Here is a 26,686-nt window from a genome sequence, read left to right on the forward strand (position 1 = left end):
CCTGTGGATGTAAAAACACAGCTCTCACCCCTAAAGGAAGAAGATAGGTTATTCAGGAGCCAAATATGAGTGGCTGTGCTCTAGGGGACAGCATTAAGCTTCCCCACCCACCATGTTCTAACATGGTAGTAGTTTCATTCATGAAACTGACAGTTCTATTGCTAAAGAACAAAAGAAAGGTGCCTTTCAAAGAGTTGGTGGGAATACCAGATGGAATACAGAGAGGCACAAAATCTACGCTCTAGGTTTTACATGTCATCTGATGACATTCATCACATTTAGGTGGAAGAAGGCTGATGTTAAGTTAATACATCCCCCAAATTTCAAGTGATAGTCACAGAATACTAGGTCAGAAGTGGGTAGACAATTAATAGCTATGTCAGAGATAAAAGTGAGCCCAAGATAAATTGGCTCTGGTTTTGTGACATTCCAACTCTCCACAATGATGAATTTCTATATTGTCAGCCTTGCAGAATCTTCAACAATAGGTGTGGCTTTTTTTGTGGAATTCAGTTTACCCCCCTATATTCTATGATGTATTGATGTAGACTTTTGGTGCTGTATTATTTGATAAGCAGTAGTCATGCTTATACAGTAGTAGTAGTATTTGCTTGCAAGTTCTTTTTTTCAATTGGAAAAGTAAAACCCATGTTTTTCATATTCCAAATTCTCCTTTAGACAGCTCAGTGCTCAAACTTCTTCCCTAAAATTTGGAATATAAAACATGTTCTATTTCCTATCCTGAATATCCCAGGTTGAACATGTATGTTTAAGAATTTTAAGTCATTCTATTGTTTTCTACTTTTTCATTATCATGATATGTGTGTAGTTGATACAGTGTATTGACTAAGATCTTCATAGTATTTTGTTCTCTAGAAAGGTTAAGGTAGAAGGTACTTGCCCCAATTCAATTTAAGATAGCTTCACCCTATTACAAGTTATTATACTTATCCATAGTCACCTAAACTTTTCCTATGCTCTTACACATCTGACAATGACATAGGACTTGTCTTTGTCATGTGAACACAGTTCTTAGTAGATTAAGAAAGAGAGTGAAACAGGGCCTATCCTAAATGTGGAACAATTATTTTATGCAAATTTATACAACATTATTAAAATCCTCTATGTGGTAAACATAAATAAATAAATTTCTCTTTTTCATGATATGATCAGAATCCAGTTCAAGTATATTAGGGTCCTACATGTAATAAGTAAAACTTAAAAATATTTAGAGGAATATGTCTTTTGTTTGTTTGTTGTTGTTTTTTGTTTTTTTGAGACAGGGTTTCTCTGAGTAGTCCTGGCTGTCCTGGAACTCACTCTGTAGACCAGGCTGACCTCGAACTCAGAAATTCGCCTGCCTCTGCCTCCAAAGTACTGGGATTAAAGGCATGCGCCACCACGCCCAGCAGAGGAATATGTCTTGCTGGTTTTTAAAACAAAAGTAAAACCCAGAAGGGGAAATACACAAAGAAGTCTTGGAATAGCAGAAAATGTACTACAAGATTCAGACAGAACAAGTGTGCAGAGTGTATAATGAGGGGCTACAGGTAAATGAAGATAACAATGCTCAAATGACCAAAGGACTCATGAAAAGGAATTTACCACCACCGATAACAGAGAACCCTGAGTATGTTATCTGATTTCATTTTGTTTCCCATTAAGACATTAATATCATTCCTAAGACAGTCAAGTTAATATGCACTATAATTTTCAAAATCCCTGTATTAGCGTAGGTCAGTTTGCAATAACAATTATACCTTTAGTGGATTAACTCAATAGAAGTTTATTAGTGTGACCTCTTTTGGTAGGTAGGTATATAGTTAACAAGGCTTCTCCATGTTTCATGTTTCAGGCACCCAGAGTGATAGGTGAGGTCTTTGGTTTTTTTGTTTGTTTTTGTTTTGTTTTTTAACAGTCAGCTTGCAAGATTAATCAGAATGATGCCATCATAAATAGTTACAATATTTTAAGGAAAGGAACATAGATGAAGATATTTTATGAATCCAGCCTGGTAATGATATATATTCCTTCCATTGATTTTACATTTTCTAAATTTAATAATATGGCTATATCTAAGTATAAGAGATTGAGAAATGTACTCCAGACACATGCTTAAGAAGCAGAGAAACTAGGTTTGGTTGGACAATAGAATTTTTCATGACGAACACTCTCAAGAAGAAACAACTTTTCCTCCAGTGCACAGTATGGTGACTACCCTTTTATATCTTCAGTTTCCACCAGTCTGGAATAAGGAGATGGGAAGAATCTGGGAAGAGATGGGAGCATTATATGTGTAGCATGTACAAGGCCATGTACTCAGTCCCTAGTGGAGTATAAAACCAAAACAATAAATACTGTTTTTCAGTGAGTTCTGTAAGGAAAAACATGAGCATTATTTTTATTTTTATACCTTTTAATTATTTATGTATTTTTCTTATATGCTTTTGTGTAGTTTTTCTAAACTTAAGAGTTAAAAAGTTATATATTTATCATTCAAAATTAAAAATTAATTTTGTGTCATACACTATTTTATAGAAATACATACTCCCTGTGTGTGCTGTATTTTTAAGAGCAAGATTGACAGAATTTTCCTCCTTCTTTAAGAAAAAAATGGACTTTTAAAAACAGTTTTAAATTGGCACAGAAAGTATAGAGTTCCCACGCACCTACACATGTAGGCTCCCTTCCTCCCAGTATCTGGCAGCATGGCGATGTACTTGTTACAACTGATGGACTTGCATTTACAAGTCATTACTACCCAGTACTGCTCTGTAAACAGCCACAAATGTCAAGTGTGTCCACTATTGTCGTTATACAAAATGACCACTGTGAGGGGTTAGCTATGAAGAAGAGATTAAAGTTTGAAAGAATAATCCAGACGTAAGCAAAGGTGGAAGGAAAACCTTCCCCTTGGGTCAGAATTTGGGTCTTCTCAGTAGTTGCAGAATCTCCAGATGCTGAGCCAAGGTTAGAAGACAAAAAGACTGGCATCCTTGGACTGGCAGTTTGAAATCCTACCAATGGGGTGCCATTTGGTCAATGCAGTCATGGAGGAGACTCCTTTCCAACATGAGGCTTCAGGAATTTCTTCTTTTTTTTTATTTTAGATTTATTTATTATATGTAAGTACACTGTAGCTGTCTTCAGATGCACCAGAAGAGGACATCAGATCTCATTACGGGTGGTTGTGAGCCACCATGTGGTTGCTGGGATTTGAACTCAGGACCTTCAGAAGAGCAGTTGGTGCTCTTAACCACTGAGCCATCTCACCAGCCCAGCTTCAGGAATTTCAAGAGAGGTTGTTGGCTAGGTAAACTTGGCATAGGACAAAGAAGCATACAGTTCCATTGACACACTAAAGGCTGTCTAGTAGCTAAGGATTCTGGATCTGATCTTAAGAACTGTCTTGTTTGTTTGCAGGTGATCTAAAACATTCAGTGTTCCACAGAGTGAAATGCCCACTTGGTAAGAATGACCTGCTGGAACATTTATAAAGCTTGCATGAGAGTGTAGAGAAGTGGGGGTGGGGCAGATGAGTTGCTTGATGTATGTACTGAATATTGGTGTCCTCCACAAATCCATCTTGAAGCTCTAACCTTGAGTGTAATAAGTAACAATCAAGGGTAACTGTGGCGCAGAAATAGCATCATCTCACCTCTTGACCTTGGGAGAACAGAACAAGAAAGTGGGTATCTGGAAAACAGTGAGAGGACCCTGTGCCTGCACCTTGTTCTCATATTTTCCATCTCCAGAACCATTAGAAACTAATCTCTGTTGTTTAGGCTGATTAGTATGTGCTTGTTGTTGTTGTTGTTGTTTGACAGCTCATACTGAGTAATATAGTGATAAGTTCAGGGTGATTTACTTGGAGGAAAATAGTGTAAACACTGATGATATATCTGTGTTCCTTTCTTTTAATTTCAGCCTATAAAATCTTTCTTGGAGCCTATTATTAGTTTTTGTACCTGTCAGCAAAATATATGCAAAAGTTAGATTCATTTGGCTCTGGGGTTCACAGATTTCTGTAGATGGCCTGGGCTCCTTCCCCATAAGGAGAACCACCATAGGCAGAACACCATGGCCTTAGGAGCATAAGCACGCGCAAGCGGTTACTATTCATGTCCGAGCTGAAAGGAGGCAGTTGAGGTCAGAACAGAGGCCTGGGAATAAGACACACTGCAGGAACACTCTCCAGGGACTGACTTCCTTCATTTGGCCCCACCTCCTACAGTTAACAACACCTCCTCCTAAAATAGTGACACCAGCTGGAGACCAAGCCTTCACCACATAGGTCTAAGGGCGTGGGGAGTATCTTCCTCTTCAAACCACAGTGGAGGCATTGTATAGCCAGTCCTTTGTGGCCACGGTGAGTGTGTAGCTAAAGATTTTGCCTTGGAAAGCTAGCCATGACTCCCAAGTAGTAAAATCACCATATTGTGTATCTGGACATTTGGAACTAAGTGAGACTGAAAGAAAAGTGGTAGACCTTAAGGCAGATGAGAAGCACAAGGACATGCAGGGCAGGGTATTTGGAATAACCATGGACAAACAGAATGAGCGCATTGAACCTACAGCAACACAAAGACTTAGTCAAACCAGAGGCATGGAGCTGAACATCTAGACTGTTTCCAGAATTAGCCAATGAATAGAATGGCTAATTAACGGCGACTAATAGAATGGATAGAATGACTATCAGAGAAAGAAGCATTCTTCCTACTTTTTTGCTTAGTCTTTATAGTTTATAGGCTTGGTATTTATCTGTTTTAAAGCTAAAGTTCAGAGAGATTAAGTATTTTTCCCAAGGTTACCTAAATAGAAAGTTGTGAAGCTGACATTTGAACATAAGCCTGAGGGATTGCAAAAGCAGTGCACTTTTATTCCAATATACCAAGTTGTGTAATAGATTGAATTGGTGTCAGAACACCCGACTTCAAGTCCTAGATTGATTTGCTGTCTGTATGACCCTGGTGATGACCTCTATAGACTGTTAACCCTTTTTTCAAAAAGACTAACACATTTTCTACTTGCTTGTTAAAAGATAATATATTGATGTAATTATAATCTCAAAAATAAAAAAATATATTTTTATAAAAGATAGCACACTATTCTTAAGTGACAGTTCAGTGCTCAGTCCAAAATAAAGGACATTTATACCTCTGTCTCCAAGGCTAGGGAATCATTGCTGAAGAGAGATGGAAAGAATACAAGAGCAGGAAAATATGGAGAAAGGCTATGAATATTGACTTTATAACCTCCAAGCATCTGTGGGTGTCTGTCATGGATTTACACATTACTGAGTCCATCGGCAGTCAGTCATGTATTAGAAAGGGGCCCTTATGGCCCACCTCTTCCTGGAGGGAGTTAAGTATTGCTTACTGATGGATTTTAAGGTAGGGACAGTGAGTATCTTCAGCTGTATTCACTGGATTCTCCAATAGTCTGCAAACCCATGGTCACACAAACGATCCTGGTTAAACCCAGAGGGTGTCAGAACTGGGAGTTGAGTATTTGACAGGGGATTGTGAGAGGAGAGGGGCCTAATAGAAGTGCTGAGGAAATTTGAGAGGAGGGGGTTACAATAATTAGAACATACTTGATAACTGAAATTGAGAACAAATTCAACAAAAGTTATGAGTTTTTAAACATAATAGACCATTTTAAAATTTCTAGTTTTTCTGCATATAAACATATATATTTTTATAAACAAGACCAACTTTCTCTAACTTTTTTGCCAACTATATGTTTTGTTAATTTTATATTACCCCTAAATCTACTGTATCTGTTTCATTGTCCATATTCCTTTAAAATGCAGTTTTACCAGGATAGACTTCATATGCAATTAGTAATAGGCTTCCATATTTCATATTCCACTTTCATTTAATATTGTCCAGTAATTTTTGCACAGTTTGCTTCCTGTTTTCCTGTTAATTTGTGAGTAGTGAGATTTTTTTATTTTTATCTTAAGATAAGGTTTCTCCGTAGCTTGGGCTGGCTTAAAACTTATACATAGACGAGCCTGACCTTGAACTCACAGAAATCCATCTGCCTCTGCTTTCTGACTGTTAGGATTAAAGGCATGAGCTTTAATTAATAACTTAATTAGTGGGCTTTTAATTAATTGCAGTAGAGAACTTCTGAAAGTTTCTTTTCTAGAAATGATCTAGTTATGTCTTCCATCTATTCTTGTATTCTGTTTGTTTTATTATTTTCATGCACTGTGAATTATATATCCATGAACTTTAAGTGTGAATATCTACTGTATAAATATTTCCTTACACTGATATAACTTCCACATTTTATGTTGTTGGTAATTTTGTGAAGACTGATAAATGGTCAGTTTACACAGTCTCTATGCAAAGTGTTAATAATGAACATATACATTCTGTTATTGAGGCCCTATATGGTTTCTTTCCATTTTAATAGACATGTATTAACATCACAATTTTGAATTTTTTATTTGGAATTCATTTAATTCACAATACATTTCTCTTAACAGTTGCTCTGTGATCTATAGCAATTTGTTTCATGGTTGATTATGAGTTTTTCACCATTACATTTAATACTTCTAACCTTTAATTCCATGTATTTTCAGATATTTTCAGTCATGTTTAGCTGTGGCAGTCCTAAGGGATACTGTATGGACTTTTGAAAAGCATACTATGAGAGCTTCTCTCTCTGTATTTGGGTATACTCGGAATCTTGTACATAAAGAGCACCCCCTGTCCTACTGAGCCATCCTACTAACCCTGTGAGGTGCTTCTTTTTTTAATGAGGCATTTTATCACTATTTCATTTATTGTGATTAGAAACATGTTTACATTTGGTTTTGCTGTCTTAGGAAGATATGATCCCTCATTTGTATTCCCTGGCATAGACTGGATCCATTTTCTTGGTTTTTGTCCTTCTAGAGCAGTGTGTCACAACCCCATTGGGGCTCAATGACCCTTTCACAGAGATCGCCTGAGACCTTTGGAAAACAGATATCTTTACAATTCATAACAGTGGCAACAGTATAGTTAAGAAGCAGCAACAAAAATCGTTTTATGGTTGGGAGTCACCACAGCAGGAGGAACTAACTGTATTAAAGGGCCACAGCATTAGGAAGGTTGAGATCTTCTGCTCTAGAGGTTCAAAAATTGAGCATTCTGTTTTTAACTTTCAATTGATTGGCTAAACACAAAACTGAATAGTTTATAATAATCAAGGATCTTAGCCTACACCTTTAATCCCAGCACTTGGGAGGCAGAGACAGGAGAATCTCTGTAAATTTGAGGCCAGCCTTGTCTATAAATCAAGTTCCCTATCAGCAGTGTCTACCTAATGAAAGCCTGTGTCAAATAGTTTGCAATATATGAATCTGAAAATTAAGGATAAGTCATTAAAAGGGAATTTCCCGTTCCAGGGAATATCCTTGATTAAAATGCTTTATACAGTTAGTTGTCTTCTGCTTTCACAATTCTCTGAAGTCAACTAAAGTATTTTTAAGACATATGTATTTGTTGAGTTTCTCGTTTCTGTGACCAAATGCCTGACAAGGAGCAACTAAAAGGAGATGAGGACTACACAACCCATAATTGTGGTAAGATGGAAACATACATGCAGACAAACACTTATACATATGAAAATAAGTATATTTTTAGTTAAAAGAAATTGCCAAAAAGGAACTGCTAAGACAGGGATATCAGAAGAAAGAAGTTTGGGAACTTGACAAAATAAATTTTTTCAAGGGTGTTACTAACTCTGTCAAAAGGTGTAAGATGAAAACTGAGAATTGCCCTTCGGAGTAAATTACAAGAAGGTCATTGACAACCTTGACAAACAGATTTAGTGAAGGAAGAGGATAGAGCCTGCTTAAGTTCAAAGGAGAAGGAGAAGAAATCTGAGACGTGGAATGCGGACGCCTTTCTCCAATAGCTCTGCTGTGAAAGATAGGAAAGAAGTAGACGGGAGAAGGAGGTTAGCTAACTGGGGAAGTCAGAAGCTCTCTAAGATGGGAGCAGTAGTGCAGTGGCCATACTTAGAGGGAAGTAGTCAACAGAGAAAGAAAAACATGAAATTGAAGGGCAAGGGAGAGCTTTAGGAATAGGAGATATTCAGCAGGCAAGAAGAGATAGCTTCAAGCAGTAGTTCCTGATCTCACACTACTTTTAAGAATGGCTTATATCCTATAAGCTATTTATATAAGCATTTATATCTTATCAGCTATTAAGAAAGGTCCTTGACAAATCTATAAATAAGCTACCACACTGCAATATGGATAGAGACTAAAAGCATGGCCCTGGAGAGATGGCTTGGCAGTTAAGAACCTTGGCTGCTCATTCAGAGGACCAGGGTTGATTCTTAGACCTACTTGGCACCTCACAGCCACCTGTAACTCCTGTTCCAAGGGATCTGATGCCCTCTTCAGGCATTTGTGGGCATCAGGCATGTAAGTGGTGTATTAACATACATACAGACAAAACAGCCACATGCATAAGACCCTCATAAATGGCCATTTGTTTATTAACACCTTTATTCTTATCTGATCTCAGCCAGGAATATACTGCTGGCTTGTCTTCAGCTGTGTTTTTCCATATAGAGATGTTGGTTAAGCATCAAAACATTTACCTTGAGTACTTTGGGATTTTCCCACACTGGGAATGTGATGTTTAACCTTTGGACCACCCATCGAGCTAAGAAAGTGTTATGTCTTTTATCTTCTTAGATGCTTAAATTAGCCTCAAGCCATATGAAAAAGTACTACCATGAACAACTTTTCCAGCTACTTGAATAGACTATGTCCCTTAAGATTCTTGCCCGACAGCATATAAAGTGTAAAAAAAAGTTATTTGCTCTTTAATGTTTATAAAACTGTTGATACAGTTGCCAGCATCAGATAGAACCTGTTACCAGATGTTCAACTTCCTATGTATAATTGAATACATTTTTTATTTTGAAAATTTAGATTATTTGACTTAAATAAAACCAAAGTATTTTAAAGGAAACTAGTAATGATGTCTGTTCTCAATAATCTGGTTAATACAAATGATATTAACTTTTCCTACTATTCTTCATTCTCATTTTTATGTTTCTTGATTGCTAAAAATAAAAGGAATGCTATGCTCACTGTCTAAGTAATTGTTTCAAATTACCTTTTTATGGTATTATCAGCTTGTAGGCATTAATTTCTCTAATTGTCTGGCAGTAAATCTCTTATCTGGGATTTAATCTTGCCTCCCTGGGAAAACCAGACCTTACCACAGAGTAAATTTTCACATTGCTGACCTGAAGTAACAGGAGACTGTCTTGGCAGTGAACCTTTGCTTTCTGTTATTCATAGGAAGGATAATGATGTACTCTGTTGCCTGGAGGCCCTAGTTAAACTCCAGTAATAAGTAACGTCTAAATATTGTTTGCAAAGGTCTGCACTTGGAAATTCCAGGATGATAATTGCATTGACATATTATTTTTGTTTCTTTTTGGAAAGCACAGAAAAAAAATACAGTTTTAAAAATTTTCTGCTACTTTGGAAGGAAATCTTAGTTCTGTCAGCCTGACTTCAGAACCATGATTCTCAAGCTGTGGGTTGCAACCCCTTTGGGGAAATCACATCAGATAGCCTGCATATCAAATATTTACATTGCAGTTCATAACTAGCAAAATTACAGTTATAAATTTTGAATTCATATGAAGTAGCAATGAAATAATTTTATGGTTGGGGTTCACCACAATATGAGAAACTGTATTAAAGGCTAACAGCATTAAGAAGGTTGAGAACCGCTGTTTTAGATGATACACACACAGTAACCTAAAAGTGGTCATTATGAATTTTTATTACTAAATATTCTCTCTCGCTCTCTCCACCCCCACCCATAATATTGCTCAAGAGCACATACCCATGGCTAGGAGATGCCATCAGTTGGGTGTCCTAATAGCGCTCTGTTTTATTCCCTTGACAAAAGGTTTCCTGAAGCTAGTCACATGGCCATTAAGCCTCAGTAATTGCCCCCATCCCCAGCTTTGCAGTTATAGGAGCCCATAAGCCCACACCCAGCTTTTATATAGATGCTAGGGTTTGAAATCAGGTTTTCATTTTTGTAAGACCTGCATATGTATTCTTATCTGCTGTGCCATCTCCTCCGGCTCAAATTCTCCATTTTTTTTAATGAGTAGAAAGCTCAAGATTAGAACCTGAAGTGAAGCTCACAGATTCTTAATAATAAAGAAAAATACATTTTTTCTAGAGAGAGAGTTCCTAAATATTTGTATTTATTGCTAATGTGAAAAAGAATGTCATACTGTTATTATTTTGTAGAAAGTATAAGATGTAATTTCTTAGAATAATATAAAAGATAAGTTTAAATTTTCTGATAACTCTACAAGTCTATGATTTTATCTTCTACTCTGTGGTCTTGTTAATACAAAAAAATCATGTGCCAATTTTGAGGCCTGTGCTTGAATGGTTTTAAACAGGTATTTTATAATATCTCTATAATGTGAAATTTTCCAGTTAATTAAAAATTTGCTACATGTGAAAATCCTTTGGGACTAGAGATGTAGTTCAGTTGGTAGAGCACTTGCCTTGCCAACTTCCTCTAGAAGGCTCTGGGTTCAAATTCTAGCACCACAGGCAATGAGATGTGGTGGTACTTTCTGTACTCCGTGAATTTGAGAAGCAGAAGAAGGAGGCTCAAGCATTCACTAATTATCCTTAGCTGTAGAGTCAGCCTGGACTTCATGTTTCAAAACTGCAAAGTTTGAACGTGCTTCTGCAATGCCTTCTCTTAAATGTTTGCTCTCTGTGTTTTCCTGTAGTGTTTAAAAAAAAAGTGTTATAAGATTTTTTCAGTGTCTGTTTAGAATATTTCAATGTAAAGCTAAAAACATTTCTCATTGTTCTATGCTTAATTGGTAATATTTGTCAAATTATTCATTATTTTGAAATATACTTTATTTTCAGAGGGAAATTGGGCTAACAATGATGAAAGAAATTTAACTTTCAGAATTTTAGTGTTCTTGTTATTTTGGTTGGTAACTATAGCAACTTGTCACCAGATTTAGTTTAGAAACATCCCAGGTTTCTAATTGTAGAGTAAACTACAAAGATCATGGCCTGCTTAGCTGTTATTAGTTGAAATTATTTTTTAGAAATTATAGGGCAGTAATGCTAATTATTGTTAAAATTCCTCTAGATACATAGATAGGTTTTTGGAAAAAGAACAAAAAACTTAGGTGCATATTAAGTATCTCAATATGAATGTATGGAGAACCAGATCTCAGTGTTTATGGGAAAACAAACAAAAAAACCAAAAGAACATTTTGAGAAATTTGGAAACACAAAGCTAGAAGAAAGGTAAGTGCACACATGAAATTTCAAGTCTGTGGTGGCCCTGTTGAAGATAGGAGAACACAGCCTTCGTGGTGATAAATGTGCGTGGAGACTGTCAGCCAGTGAGCCCAGAAACTTTCTGTCCCCTGCAGACTGATGAGGACAGTTAGATAGTACCTCATGGAGTTTTGAATACCGCAGTTTGGGATTACTTATTAAATTAGTCTCGGTCCCTCTTACCATATATATTGTTAGTGTTTTCTCCTTCATCCTTTGTATTCCATGAGTGTTTACTGCTCCAGTTGTGGAGTGAGCCTGGGAGAGCAGGGCAGAACCTAAGGAATAAGGTGGACTGAAGTCTCATGCAGTGGCCAGCTTTAGTCAGAGCATCAGATAGCTTATACTGAGGATTAAGAAGAGTCACCTGAGTAATGTCCAATCACAAGGGCAACCTGCATGTAGCAAAAACAGGATTTTCTTTGTGAAGGGACATAAACAAATAACAATAGCCAGCTGTAATGAATAATCTGAATTAATCTCACCTCTATCCAGAACACCTGGGAGGGGCATGAGAGCTCTTGCCAAGAACAATTCCTTGATTTGAAGAAACTGAGATCACAAGATTTTTGTCTTATTTCTTAAGAGTTTTCTTGTGAACACTCAGGATTCTCCTCACACAACTCCATTCTTGTACCGTGTTCCCACACATGAGTACTTGATGTTCCAAAAAGTACTGTGACAGATAAAAGACACTTAACCATGACCTCTTCTTTCTTCCCCAGTAGATAGATCTAGATCTCGATATAGATTGCTCTTTATTTGCCAGCATCAGTCACACTTGTGTGACTAAGTGACTAAGCTCTCTTGTGCTCATTGTGAGCAGAGGCAGGTTAACCTTTGCTCGTCCTGACCAGGCGTACTCCACACTTGGGCCTCTTGCAGTTCTTTCATCCTCTCCTTGATGGACTGCGGCAGTCACTCAGTGTGCTGGGTTTGAGTACTGCAGAAAGCAGATTGCCTGGAGCACACATTTAACCCTAGTCCTAGAATATCCTTTCTGGATCCATAGGTAACAGAGAAATGAACTCTTTTCTCTGTAGGTGAGCTAATTATTATATTTGAAAATTGAGACTTAAGTGACTAACTGAAAAAGGCAGCTATCATTTCTAAAATTAACTTTTATTCTCCTATATAATTGTCATCTCAGAGGCTTACTGCTGAATAAACTCACCCTTTTCTAGTTCTTTCTGAACTCTGGCTAGCTGGTTTAACTCAGCTATTCTAGCTCGAACTCCAGTTTTTGTGTTTTGTTTTTTTTTTCTCTCAGCTTTTTACTAAATTGCTCTGCTTGGCCTCATACTAACTTTGGCAATCTCTTCTAATCTTCTGGCCCCTTCTCATTCTCTGGCTTGCCTCTCTTCAACAGTGTCTAGCTTGTTCTCTCTGCCACCTGTTTGTCAAACTGAGGCAAAAACTACCTCTCAATTAGACATCACTTTCAAATCTGCTTCCTTCTACCACCTAACCTTAGCTACAATGTTTGGTTTGATTAAAAGTGTGTACAAAGGGTATGTCTGCATTCCAGCTGGTTTACAGAGACCTCGAAGGTCTTTGAACATAATCCCTTACTAGAGCAGCCATGTTGCTGGATTAAAATACCTCTAAAATCATTGGAAAAGGAGATGATTTTTTTCTTTTTAAATTTCTTATTATTTTAATTTATCCTCTGATATATTACATCCCTACCAAAACTTCTCCTCCCTCCAACCCACACCACCTCCATCCCCCTCCCCCACTTCTTTCCTCCATGTCTGCTGTTCTGTTTCCCTTCAGAAAAGGGCAGATCTCCCAGGAATATCAACCAAACATATCATATTAAGTTGCAATAAGATGAGGCACCTCACCTCATACTAAGGTTGGATGAGGCAACCCAGTAGAAGGACAAGAGTCTCAGAAGCACTAAAAGTATTAGGAACAACCCCTACTCCCTCTGTTACAAGTCCCATAAAATACCAAGCTACACAACTGTAACATATACACAGGCCCAGGTCTGAGCTATGCAGGCTCCCTGATTCTTAGTTCATTCTTAGTGAGCCACAGTGAAACCAGGTTTGTTGTTTGTACAGTAAGCCAATGGCCAACATCAAATTAAATGAGGAGAAACTCAAAGCAATTTCACTAAAATCGGGGACAGGACAAGGCTGTCCACTCTCCACATCTGTTCAATATAGTGCTTGAAGTTGTAGCTAAAGCAATAAAACAACTAAAGGAAATAAAGGGGATACAAATTGGAAAGAAAGGAGTGAAAGTATTGCTCTTTGCAGGTAATAGGATAGTATACATAAATGGCCCCAAAAATTCTACCAAGGAACTTCTACAGCTGATAAACAACTTCAGCGAAGGTGCTGGGTAAACAGGCAGGGAGACAACACCCCTCACAATAGCTACAAATAATATAAAGTATCTTGAGTAACTCTAACCAAATGAAAGAAAGACCTGTATATATGACAAGAACTTCAAGTCTTTGAAGAAAGTATCAGAAGAGAGAAAGATCTTCTATGCACTTGGGTTGCTAGAATTAACATATTAAAAATGGCCATCCTATCAAAAGCAATCTAAAGATTCAATGCAATCCCCATCAAAATTCCAACACAGTTCTTCACAGACCTTGAATAATCAATAATCACCTTCATATGGAAAAACAAAATAAAAATCCTGGACAGGTTTTATTTAACTCTCTCAGCTTGACTAGTTCGCCTAACTGTCTACCTATAAGTCCAACTTCACCACAAACACTAAGACCAGTAGAAATATATAAAGAGTGAGTTACTTGATCATCAGGCCACTTAAACATTGCTGATGGAACTGATCCCTGTGATCCAGTCCTAGTTTTATATCTAAAGGAAGTTATACTAATTTTCCAAGGACTAAATTTCTTCTTCCTGACCCAGGCTGCTCTTGTCTTGATCCACTCATCTCTGAAGCAGACTGCAACAATTTGCATGCTACCGAACCTCTGAATGTCACGTGTCCTGGATGAACTCCAGAGCTGAGTTGAGCTTGGCTTGGCTTGAGACTAGGCCAATTATGTCATATGCTCCATCTTCCAGCCCTCCTGTTCTAGTGTTTCATTCCCTGTAACTGCTTCTAAGACCCTTTGTGAAGCTGCTTCTGTATGGTGCCAACTTCAACCCCCTCCAAGTTAAGTTGAAATTTGTCTTTTTGTCCAACACCTAAAGGCTTTCCCTATGTCTAAACACCCAGTATCCATTCAACTTAGAAATCTAAATTTTCTTTCTTCAGAATTTCCTGATATATAAACTGGTAAGGTTCTCATAAAATATAAAGTCTGTTGCTCTTGATACTTTTGAATTTTATGAGTTCTTTCTGAAAAGAAATATTATGGAAGAAAAACCTATTTTGCAGTGGGAAAGATGTGTATAATCAACTGTAGTTTTATATACCTGATAACATTGTGTTTACTTGAATTTTTTTTTAAATACATAAAAGCCTCTTTTAAAACCTTAACTCTGTAGGGCCAGGGAGCTGGCTCAGTGTGTAAAGGCGCTTGCAACCAACCTGAGTTTGATCCCTGGGATAAAAGAGAACCTGCTGCTGTGCATGTGCATGCATACACACACAAGCATGCAAGGTTTGCAAACCCACTTTTGGCCCTACAAAGCCTTTGTGCAGCCTGCTCCTGGGCAGATTGGGCCCACTGGAATTAGCCAGCCCTCTGTATTCTCAGACACTGACAGGTACCTTGCTACCAGGAATTGTGCATCACACTGCAGTCTAGCCTCTTTGTGACTCACAGACACTAATAGTCACCCTTTTCCCACAGCTAAACACACCAGGCAGAGAGACCAGCATACTTGTTATATGTGTGTGTGTACACACATACATACATATATATATACACACACGCATATATATGTATGTGTGTGTATGTATATGTATATATATATATATATATATATATATTATATGTAATTTGTGCTACTTACTCTACCTAACAAGTGTGTCTTCCTATACTTAAAAGCTACCATAGTAGGGCTGTTGACTGTATCAAAAGCATCCAGAGGCAGGAGTACATGCAAGAATGTATTTCTCCTTATAAAATCTGTGTTGAAGAAGAAGTGTCTCCAGATTTGTAAGGGTGGGACTGGGAGTTGAGGAGGGACAGAGTGGGGGATTGGGATGTTAAGTACGTAAGTAAATAAATAACATAATAAAAATATGATACAAGGTCATTGCCATCTTACGGCTAATAAAGTTGGCAAGACTAACCTGGCTTTATGCATTTTTTTTCCATTATTGGTAGAACTGGTAAAAAAAATTATGAAATTTTTTTCATTATTTCTGAATGATCATTAAGGTGATATTAAAACTTTACAGGATTTGCATTTTATTTTATTTGTGTGTGGCTTTTTCTTTATTTGTTTTTTTTTGTTTGTTTTTTAGTTAGCACAGTTAAAAAGCAAAACCAAGTCTTTTAAGAACCTGAGTGCCTTCTGAGACTTTTGTAATGTGTGACTTTTGTTCCTTTCCTCTGAGATTTTGACATGTGAGCTATTATCGGGGCTCCGTGGGCTTTTACTTACTAGTTTCCTATCGACCTTGGAGTTTAACAATACCATATCACCTTGGGACAGATTAAACGGTTATCTTGGGCTACTAGATCATTCTCTGAGAAAACAGTCTCTGGAGAACTCAGAGACATAAGCATGGAAATGGAAGTATTTGAAAGTAGTTACGTAGGGAGAACATGATTAAGTCAATCCTGTTTACTCAGATATGTCCCGAAACAACACTAGATAAAGTCAGTAACCGCCTACTTGGCTATTTTATAGTTAGTCCATTTGTATATGAGACTCATACCAAGTGCTTATCATAGAATGAATCTATATTATCTAATTAGTTGGTGTTAAATATTCATTTTGGAAACTACATGATTAAACTGTAGAGAATGTAATTGTAAACTTTTATACAGTATATTTTGAGATTTTCTTTAGAGATTTCTAAACATTTTTTAACTTGCCAATATTTTTACGACTCTTTGTTTGAAGATTTAATCAACTTTTGCTGATTTTTATTTTTCCTATTCTGGTACAAGTTTAAGGAGGCGAGAGGAGTAAGGGGTTCTAAGAGCTGTCTAAAGCCACTCAGAAGGGAGCCATGTAAATGCCCCTCCCTGTCTAAGACACAGCCTCGATATAAATGTAAATAGGAAAGACTGCTTTTATTGGCAGTTCATTAGCATTTCTGGTATTATTAAATGTCAGTTTATATGCCTAGACTTTTAAACTTAAGCTAGTTAACATATGTAAACTGTAACTATTACCTTTTAAGAGAAATTCTAATTATTTACTTAGAAAAATCTAAGAAAAATTAAACTGATGAAAATATTTAATAAGGTATATGAATGCAAAGCAAGTGTATGAAAGTCAACACTTTTGCTATTCATCATAAATAACCATTTGAATTGTAGATTGATGGTATGCTCCTATAGCCTCAGCCCTCTAGAAACCAAGACAGGAAGATCTTAGACTTAGGTTTAAGGCCAACCAATACAGCATAGCTAGGGTATCTGACGAAACCAAAATTTAAAACAAAAGAAATAACCAATAACCTGTTAAAAATAAAAGTAGAAGTAAAAGGTCTTGTTCCAAATTCAAGGCACACAGACGTTAAAGTCTGTGTGTAAAGCATCAACCATTTTTAATGTTTAAAGAAGAAAACTTACCAAACATAGTTGGAGATGACTAAATAGACATCTATATAACTGGATTAGAAAAAAATCCATATTATGAGACTGTTTTGACACCTTAACTTAAAAATATAGTATATATTATTTGGTATAATGGACTTCCAAACAAACATCAGAAAAGGCAAAGATGGCTGGCTTCACATTCATTAAGAGACAAGACACCAGAAGGATATTAGGTTTTAAACACTGGTATGGTCAGCTTCATAAAACAGATAGTGCTACATATAAAAGCATGGGTTAACTGAAACAAAGTAATAGTAGGTGACTTCAGTACCACATTCTCACCAATAGGCAGGTCATCCAGACAAAAATCTAAACAGAAAGACTATAATTAAGTGATATAGAAAATCAGTTAACAGAAAACTACTAAACTTTTCTCTGAAACAAGAATACTTATTCTTCTCCACATTCGCAAAAATTGGCCATATATACGACACAAAGCGGTTCTCAGTGAATCAGAAATATTGAAATTATCCAATCACAGAGGAATAAAGCTAGCTATCAGTAGCAATAGAAACTCTGGGGGGTCTGGCTAGTTGATACTGTTCTTCCTGTGGGGTTGCAATCCTCTTGAGCTCCTTCAGTCCTTCCCTTAACTCTTCCATTGGGGTTCCCAGGCTCAGTCCTATGGTTGCCTGTATCTACATATGTCTCAGAGGACAGCCATACCAGGTTCCAGTTTACAAGCTCGTTTTGGCATCAGGGTTTGGTGTCTGTGGATGTAATGGATCACACAGTGAGGTGGTCTCTAGATGACCTTTCCTTCAGCCTCTGCTCCATTTTTGTTCCTGCATTTCCTTTAGACAGGGACAGTTCTGGGTTAAACATTTTAAAATGGTTGGGCAGTCCCACCCCTCCACTGGGAGCCATGTCTATCTACAGAAGGTAGTCTCTTCAGGTTCTGTCTCCCCAATGTTGGCTAATGTCATCCTTATTGGCCCCTGGGAGCCTCTCACATCCCTGGTGTCTGGGACTTTCTAGTGGTTCCCCAAGTTCCACCCCACCCCACCCCCACACAAACACTGCTACTTATTTCTATTTGGTCTTCTGGCCCTCTGAATTTCTATCCTGTCTCTTCCCATACTTGGTCCTTCCCCCCCCCCTTTTCTCTCCTCCCCTCTCTCACTCAGGTCCCTCCCTTCTTCTACCTCCTATGATTATTTTGTTCCCTTCTAAATGAGTTTGAAGCATCTACACTATGGCCTTCCTTCTTGTTAAGCTTCATGTGGTTTTTGACTAGTATCATGGGTATTCTAAGCTTTTGGGCTAGTGTCTACTTATCAGGGAGTATATATTATGTACGTCCTTTTGGGTCTGGGTTACCTCACTCAGGATGATATTTTCTAGTTCCATCCATTTGCCTACAAAGTTCATGAAGTCATCATTTTTAATAGCTGTGTAGTATTCCATTGTGTAAATATACCACATTTTCTGTATCCATTCTTCAGTTGAGGGACATGTGGTGGGTTTCCAGCTTCTGGCTATTATCAATAAGACTGCTATGAACATGATAGAGCATGTGTCCTTGTTATATGTTGGAGCATCTTTTAGGTGTAATAGTGGTATAGCTGGGTCTTCAGGTAGAACTATTTCCAATTTTCTGAAGAACTGCCTTCTTAAAGGTGGTAGTGTTTTTCCCAATTAATATTTCCCTACTTCCTTGACCATAGGTTGCTACTGGCAGAGCTGTTACTGAAGACTTGGACCTCTATGCTACATCTCGAGAGAGACGGTTTCGTTTATTTGCATCTATAGAATGTGAAGGACAGTTATTCATGACTCCATATGATTTTATTCTGGCTGTTACAACAGATGAGCCCAAATGTAAGTAAAGATTTTAAATTATCTGCATAATTTTACCTTCAGCATAATAAAAATTTTCAAGAACTTCCAAAGATGGTGGTAGAGTGGATACTAAGCAATTTTGGCCAAGTTAAATAGATGACAATAGAAGTGAAGTTTTGTAAATATATGAAACAGCATATATATATATATATATATATATATATATATATAGAGAGAGAGAGAGAGAGAGAGAGAGAGAACATAACAAAAGTAATGTGACACTTGAAAATTCATTGCCTTATGCTGTGTTTGCAACTGATAATTCTTTTTATCTTTTTTAAAAATATGCATTGATATGAGCAAGTCAGATCCCCTGGAACTGCAGTTACAGACAATTGTGAGCTGCCATGTGGGTGCTGGGAATTGAAGCCTGGTCCTCTGGAAGAGCAGCCAGTGCTCCTAACTGCTGAGCCATCTCTCCAGCCCCAGCAGAATAGTATTTCTTTAAAATCTTTATTATGTCTAACATTGTAGAATTTTTGAGTCACTCCCTCATATGTCGAACACCAACTTACTTTAGATATTCTTATAAGAGATTAACATTCTACCTATTATTTTGTGTATCGAAAATAATATAGTAATTCAGAAGACCAGCACTGCTGTTAGCCTTGCTCAAGAATTGGACATTTTTTGTCATCTTCATTTACATAGCTCCTGAAGTATAAAGATGGGCTAATTCTTCCCCACTTTTTCTCATGTTAAAGGAGTGGTTTTAAAACATTTGGACAGCTGCACATTTCTTGGAAATGCTTTATGCCTGACTTGATAAAAAGCAGTGAGGTTCTTGTGTATGGTTTTTATCCAACCCATTTTAATATGTGCTTTTCAGTAAAATGTATAAAGAAAATGCACCTCACAGATACGGGTGGCTAAGAAAGGAAGAGAAGAGTGCTCTCATTGTGTCTTGTGATCTTGGTATTCTCTTTGGCTCTGCCACAACTTGTTTGTGATATTCAGGCTTTCAAACTCTCCAAGATGGTAGTGAAAGATTCTCTCGTATGAAAGGGTTTGGCTTAGGTTAACTGGATGGATGGCTTATAAGAATAAGGTTGAGGAGGAAAAACAGCACTCAATTTTTGACTGATGCTTTTGAGATACATTGAATATGTAAAAGTTGAATTTGTCTCATTTCAGCTCACTGAAAGTTAATTCATTAAAAATTAATGTATCAAATAAATTGTTTGACTATCATTTCATAAAATTTCTCAGAAATTTATAGCCATTTTCCTCCATAGCAAAACAAAACTTTGAACAATTTTGCAAAAGTGTACAGACTACCTTTTCATGCTTTCTTTCCCCCTCAGTGCTGGGCATTGGATCCAGGGCTTTGTATATGCTGAGCCAGGACTTTTCTGCTGAGTTTTGTAGAGGAAATCTCTTCAAAATGTGTGGAAACATCACCTGTCAATAAAAAGCCAATGGCAGGAAGTAATGGATGGGAGTTCCGGTAGAGAGATTAGAACTCTGGGAGTTAGACAAGAGCAGGGGAATCAGCCCTGGACTTCTGAGTAAGATAGACACGTGAAATAGAGAAGTAACTAGCCTTATGGCAGACATAGACTAGTTTAAATGGGATAATTTGAGTTATGAGCTAGTGGGAACGAGCCATAGCTTATAGCCTGAGGATATATTCATAAATAATTCAGTCTCAGAGTTGTAATTTCAGGAACAGGGGAATGGGTGGAAAACCCTGAGCTTACAAAATTTCATTCCAAACTCAATGAATTGACTTTTGATGCTTTGAAGTCTCAACAGTGAAGACCAGGGAGAGGTCTGCACATACATATTTGGGATTTGTCTGTACACGATTAATAGTTAACGCTATATATATATTGAAATTGTCCAGAGAAACATTGTACTATTTTAGATGACCAGGAGCCAATTCCTGAGGAACTCTTACTCATTAAAAAGAAAAATGTACAAATGCTGGAAAAGAATAAACCTCAAAGATACTATCTAGAAACTCAAGAAATATTCCAAGAATGGTACAGAGTCCTAGAGGCCAAAAGGAAATGGCTAGGATGGTCTAGTGAGTGGGACACTGCCAAGACGGTGAAGACAGAATTTAGTCCAGACTTAAGAAAATGAAGGCTGCTGATAATTTTTAAAACTGACATTTCAGGGAATTAACTAAGACAAAAACCAGGTGGCAGAGTGGAGTGATAAATGAAGAAGTGAAGGCTCTGATAGGGAGGGAAACACAGCTGGACTGGAATTTAAGGTGACACTTGATCATACAAGATTTTAACCCCAAATCAACTTTAAAAGTTTGACTTGCAGGAAAGCACTGAGAAAGAATACACAATCTAGAGAGTAATGGTGTATTTACAGTAGCCACTGTGGAAATGTATAGGGCAGAAATGGCTGAAAGTTAATATAGGGCTCCTTTAAATAGTAATTATAAGGCTAAGATAAGATTTATAGCCCTTTGACTTAATTGACTTGGTATAATGTGGGTTCCCTATTCTTTATTTTTAAGTACTCTAATAGTTTTATTAATGTGAAAACAATAGAAACCTTATGAAGAATTGCTTGGGAGTGAATTGTGTGACTAGCAGCACAGGGCCAGCTTTGGGGGTGTCATCACTTTTACTGTTTGAATTCATAATTAAGGTTCTTAACATCTTTGATAAAATGTTATGATGACAGCCAATAGGAAAATGCATTTAAGGATTTTTCCAATAATTGTAATTCAAATAAAAATTAATTGTAAAACATACCAGATTGTTGGCTTTAATTTTTGGAAACTAAAAATTATCTTATTTTCCTTTAGAATAAAATCTGAAAAGTGATTTTTCTTCTAGGATTAGAATATGTAGTTATTTTCCTATACATCAAAAATCATTTTAATTTATATTTTAGAAATACTATTAAATATTTCAGATATAAAAAATACTACAGATATGATAAACATTAGTCTACAGCCTGAGAAATATTTCTAATAGGTTTAATGCCTCTCTTCACCTGTTATTTTATATACTCAGTGATTTCATATGAAATAAGAAATTTAGAAAGTCAGCACACCCTTTGAAGACTTATCTTAATGGCTCTTTAGTTTTTATTTCTTTAACAGCTAATAATATTGAACATGGTACATTTCCTGCAGAATGAATATGTCTTTTGTGAATAATCTACTGTGGAAATCTTATAAAACCACAGACTGGAGAGTAGTCTAACTTCCTGGCTGGATAAATAGTGTCTGAGCATTGCATAAGAGCATGTTCATGTATTTGTACTTGTGAGGACTCCTTCAGAACTGTTACTTCATTGTTCTAGTCATTCAAAAGAGCCATTGCAAAATTCTGTGTACAGTATCATCATTAAGGTTACATGCAAAATTCCTGTGCTTTTACAGCTGGATTACTTGGATAAAGAAAGATTTTATTATAAAATGGAAGAGAAATTGATCTCTAAGAAAAATTAGTTTCCAAATTTTATAAAATTATTTCTTCACCTTTGATCTCAAGATGAGTTAATATATTATCTTAAAGAGAGAGTTGCATTGCAATGTGTTCCTTATATTTTTAAATTTAATATAATATTAATTATACAGAATTGCTATGTAGAAACAATTATTGAAAGCTCACCAGTTTTCCTAATGCAAGAATACTGTAGAACTTAACAGCTACCAACTTAGAGACAGTTCTTACCATTTACAATGGTAGAATATGAGCAAGAGAAACGACATAGATGGCTGTGCATCTGTCTCAGCACTTTCCTGATAAACTGAGATATGACACAATAAAGAAAATGGTATTCTATTCAGCTACCACACTTTTGCCCCCAAGACCATGTGTAGAAGGAGGAATCCAAATTGGATAAGAACTTCCTTTCATTGTTCTTGTTATGTCTTCTTCTCTTTGCCTCTGTCACTTTTATCCTGGACAGATATCACCTCTGAATTATTTTCTGAAATACTAATGCATTTGATTCCAGGTGATTGTTTTATAAGTATCATTAAATAATGTCAGAAGTGTCCTTTAAGTCCCATAAAATAGGTGTAGCTTACCTTATGAGTCCAGAAGGGCCCAACCATAATCTGGTTATGGGGAAAAATTCCTATGACACTTATTTCATTGATTATAAAGTTACTGTATTAGAAACAAATAATATGAAAAGAATATATCTTGAATTCAAATATTGAGGGTTAAAAAAAACCTTTGGCTTTTGAACATAAAAGCTTAATTTTGAGTTATGATTATATATGGTTACTAAATATGGATATACATTACATACAATATTATCTAATTATTTTATATTTATTTTAGTTGCTAAAACGTGGAAGTCACTTTCTAAACAGGTAAGTTAAAGCTCTTGGTATACAACATATGCATGTACACAACACATGATACACACATGTGTAAGCACACATGCACGTTATCTGATTCTATATAATTATGTTTTTATATGTGTGTGTGGTTTTTATAAATAAAAGTCATATATTGGTGGTATTTTTAATCTTCATAATGTCGTAAATAAAGAAGGTGGGCAGTCCATTGGCTAGTAAAGATAATGGTAATTGTCATGTATGGATGTAAATTAGTAACCCTTATTAGAAACAATTAGCATTATCCACTAAATTGAAAATATACACACTCTGTACCCAACAGTTCCATGCCTGAGGTTAAATTCTACATCAACACATTCACATGTACCTAGTAAAACCAAACTTTATATACTTTATGACTAGGTAATTTCACATAGAAATTCATAACTACAGAAATCATCAGTTACATAAAAAAGAGGGTCAGAAGTTCATAGGCTGCTCTTCATGTTTTTTTTTTTTTAATAAAGCACATGGATAGCCTGCTCTCTTATAGAACCAAGACTACCAGCCCAGATATGGCACCACCCACAAGGGGCCTTTCCCCCTTGATCACTAATTGAGAAAATGCCTTGCAGCTGGTTCTCATGGAGGCATTTCCTCAACTGAAGCTCCTTTCTCTGTGACAACTCCAGCTGTGTCAAGTTGACACAGAACCAGGCAGCACACTGAGAATTCTAGCTTGTCGTGGTAAGGGAGCACATCCTGGTGGCTGAAACAGCATTATTGCCATGCAGTGCTGCAAACTAGAAATGTAAGACCAGGGCATTAGCAGGTTGCTTTCTTCTGGCTTTTCTCCTTTTCTGTGGCCATCTTCTCAGTCTCTTTCCATTTGGTATTTTCTCTAATAACTTAGGAAGATTTCAGATGATGAAATTAGTGATGTCTCTAAAAGGCCTGTCTCCAGAGAAGCCAAGTTCCTATACTGCATTGTGGCCCTAAAATATACTGTGTCAGGGAGAAAAAGGAGGGGAAGACGGCAAAGGATGGGCTAAAATAGTGGCAAGTAATACAATTTTAAAAGTTCATATTTAATAAGAGTTTTGCGAGTATTTGCAAATACTTTTATATATATTTTATATATAAAAATAAATGAATCAAAGTTAATAACATGCTGATAATAATTGTAAACTAATACTAGCAATTAGAAAACTGTATCAAGGTATGTTGTTGCACAATAGCCACAAAATCTATCAGGTACTCATAAGTATACCATCTTAGTTACTTTTCTGTTTCTGTGACAAAACACAGTGACCAAGGAGAAAATTATTTCATTGGGCTTATGGTTGTGGATAGCAACCATAAGCACATAGATAGTTGTAGAGCAAAGGAATGGCAGCAGAAGGGCTGAGAGCCCTCATCCTGATCCAAAAGTAGGAAGCAAAGAGCTAACTCAAGTAGCCCAAGTCTTTGGGAACCTCAATGTCCATGCCCAGTGATATACTTCCTGTAACAAGGCCACACCTTATTACCTTCTTTTTTTTTTTTAAGATTTATTTATTTAATGTATATGAGCACACTGTTCTTTCAGACACCCTAAGAAAGCATCAGATACCATTAGAGATAATTGTTAGCCACCATGTGGTTGCTGGGAATTGAACTCAGTACCTCTGGAAGAGCAGCCAGTTCTCTTAACCAGAGACATCTCTCCAACCCCCCAAGGCCACACCTTCTGATGCTCCCCAAAGAAAACCAAATATTGAAACATGACCACTATGTTCCATTCCCCGGCCCCTATGACCTTATCATAATGCAAAATCAATTTAGTCCAACCTCAGATGTCCTCATGGTCTTTCAGTCTCAACTCCATTTTAAAGACCAAAGTCTATAACATCTCTTTTGAGACTCAAGGCAGTCTCTTCATTATAACCACCTGTAAAGTCAAATGCAAATCACGTGTTTCTGACATACAGAATATACATTGTCATTGCATAAAGGAGGTATTGAGCATAGTGAAAGAATTAGCAAAGCTGAAACCCAGAGGGGCAACCTCCAGATCCTGTAGCTTTGTGTTTGGTATCAGAGGGCTGAAATGGCTCTGTCCTTCCAGCTTGGTGGCCTGCACCAAACTTTTTTCTCTTGGTCTGCTTCCATTCCATGATGGTAGCTCTCCTTGGAAGTTATCCCATGGCTCCAGCACAGTTCACATCTTTGGTTTCCAACAAAATCCAGGCTCCAGTTTTACAGATTCATGCAATGGCCTTTCAGAGCCTTCATGCTGGGACAAACCTGTCACATAGTACCTGGCCTCAACTGTTCTCCCCTTTAACGCACGATAGTATAGCCCCTATACTGGTCATGATTTCAAAGCCAAAAGCACATGGCTAGGCTGCCAAGCTTAGCCACCCACTGGGATGGAGCCCCTGAGTCACCTTGCAGCAGTGTTTCCCTGCTGCTGCTTTTAAGGAGGGGAAGTTTTTAGGTCTTTTCCCTTTGCAAGCTGAAACCTGATTGAGAGCTCCCCCTGAAGACACCACTCCCCTTATTTAATTTAGATCAGGCTTCTCCTTAGTTATATCTCTTTCAGCACAAGCCTTGACTTGACATTAAATTTCCTGATGTCATTCTTCTCTTCCAACTATACATTTCATATTTCTTTTGCCCACTTGTGGCTTTTCACTGTAGCCCTATGTAATAATAATTACAAATAACCATGTGGGGAATCAATATTAGGCTTTCATGAAGTCTCATCTGCCAAAAAAATAAATAAATCAGTCCATTGCTTTTCAATTTAGCCTCAGGAGAATTTTTAGAACAAGAGCAGAAAGCAGCAATTCTGTTTCAAAATGTCACAAAAATGACCTCTCGTCAGTTGCTTCCCTTATGGGCCTCCATGGTCCATGTGGCGCTCAGGACTGCCTTCTAGGTTCTTACTAGGGTGGACCATTAAGACCTTTCACTCAACCACTTTTCTAGTCCAGAACCCCAAAACCACGTGGTTAAGAATGAGTTTATGGTTCCAGAGGGTCCGAGTCTATGACAACAAAGCAAAGGCCTGGCATCAGGAACAGCTGAGAGTACATCGTGATCTAAAAGGAGGCAGAGAACTAACTCAGAGTAACACACATCTTAGGAAACCTCAGAACTGGTAACCAGTGGCATACTTCCTCCAGCTTGGCCACACCTCCTGTCTTCCACCAAAAAACAACCACCACCTGGAGCTCAAATATTCAAACCTGAGTCTATGGGGCCCATTTGCATTCAAACCGCCACATATACTTAACCGAGTATGCACAACATTTTATAATTGTCTTTCAAGAAAAGGAGTCGATATATAATATACATGATACTGTGGGTACTAAACTATGATATTTATCTCCAAATTTATCTTTGCATTAGTGTTAATACGAGTCTTACTCTAATATAATTTGAACAAAACAGATTTTAGTTTTTACTTTTTAAAACATTTGAGTAAGGGGCTGGTGAGATGGCTCAG

At 37.0% G+C, this 26,686-nt stretch overlaps 1 protein-coding gene across 2 annotated transcripts in view; it reads left to right on the plus strand.

Annotated features, from left to right (window-relative positions):
* The window catches only part of Micu3 (mitochondrial calcium uptake family member 3), a 76,705-nt gene that overhangs the window by 7,424 nt on the left and 42,595 nt on the right, over nucleotides 1–26,686 (plus strand). For both annotated transcript variants that reach the window (XM_021169879.2, XM_029480397.1), the window contains exons 2-3: nucleotides 18,752–18,905; nucleotides 23,195–23,226. In XM_021169879.2, coding sequence (XP_021025538.1) covers nucleotides 18,752–18,905; nucleotides 23,195–23,226 — 186 coding nt within the window. The remainder of the gene's footprint in view (nucleotides 1–18,751; nucleotides 18,906–23,194; nucleotides 23,227–26,686) is intronic.

This window comes from Mus caroli, chromosome 8 (genome assembly GCF_900094665.2).
Source record: "Mus caroli chromosome 8, CAROLI_EIJ_v1.1, whole genome shotgun sequence".
Lineage (NCBI taxonomy): Eukaryota > Metazoa > Chordata > Mammalia > Rodentia > Muridae > Mus > Mus caroli.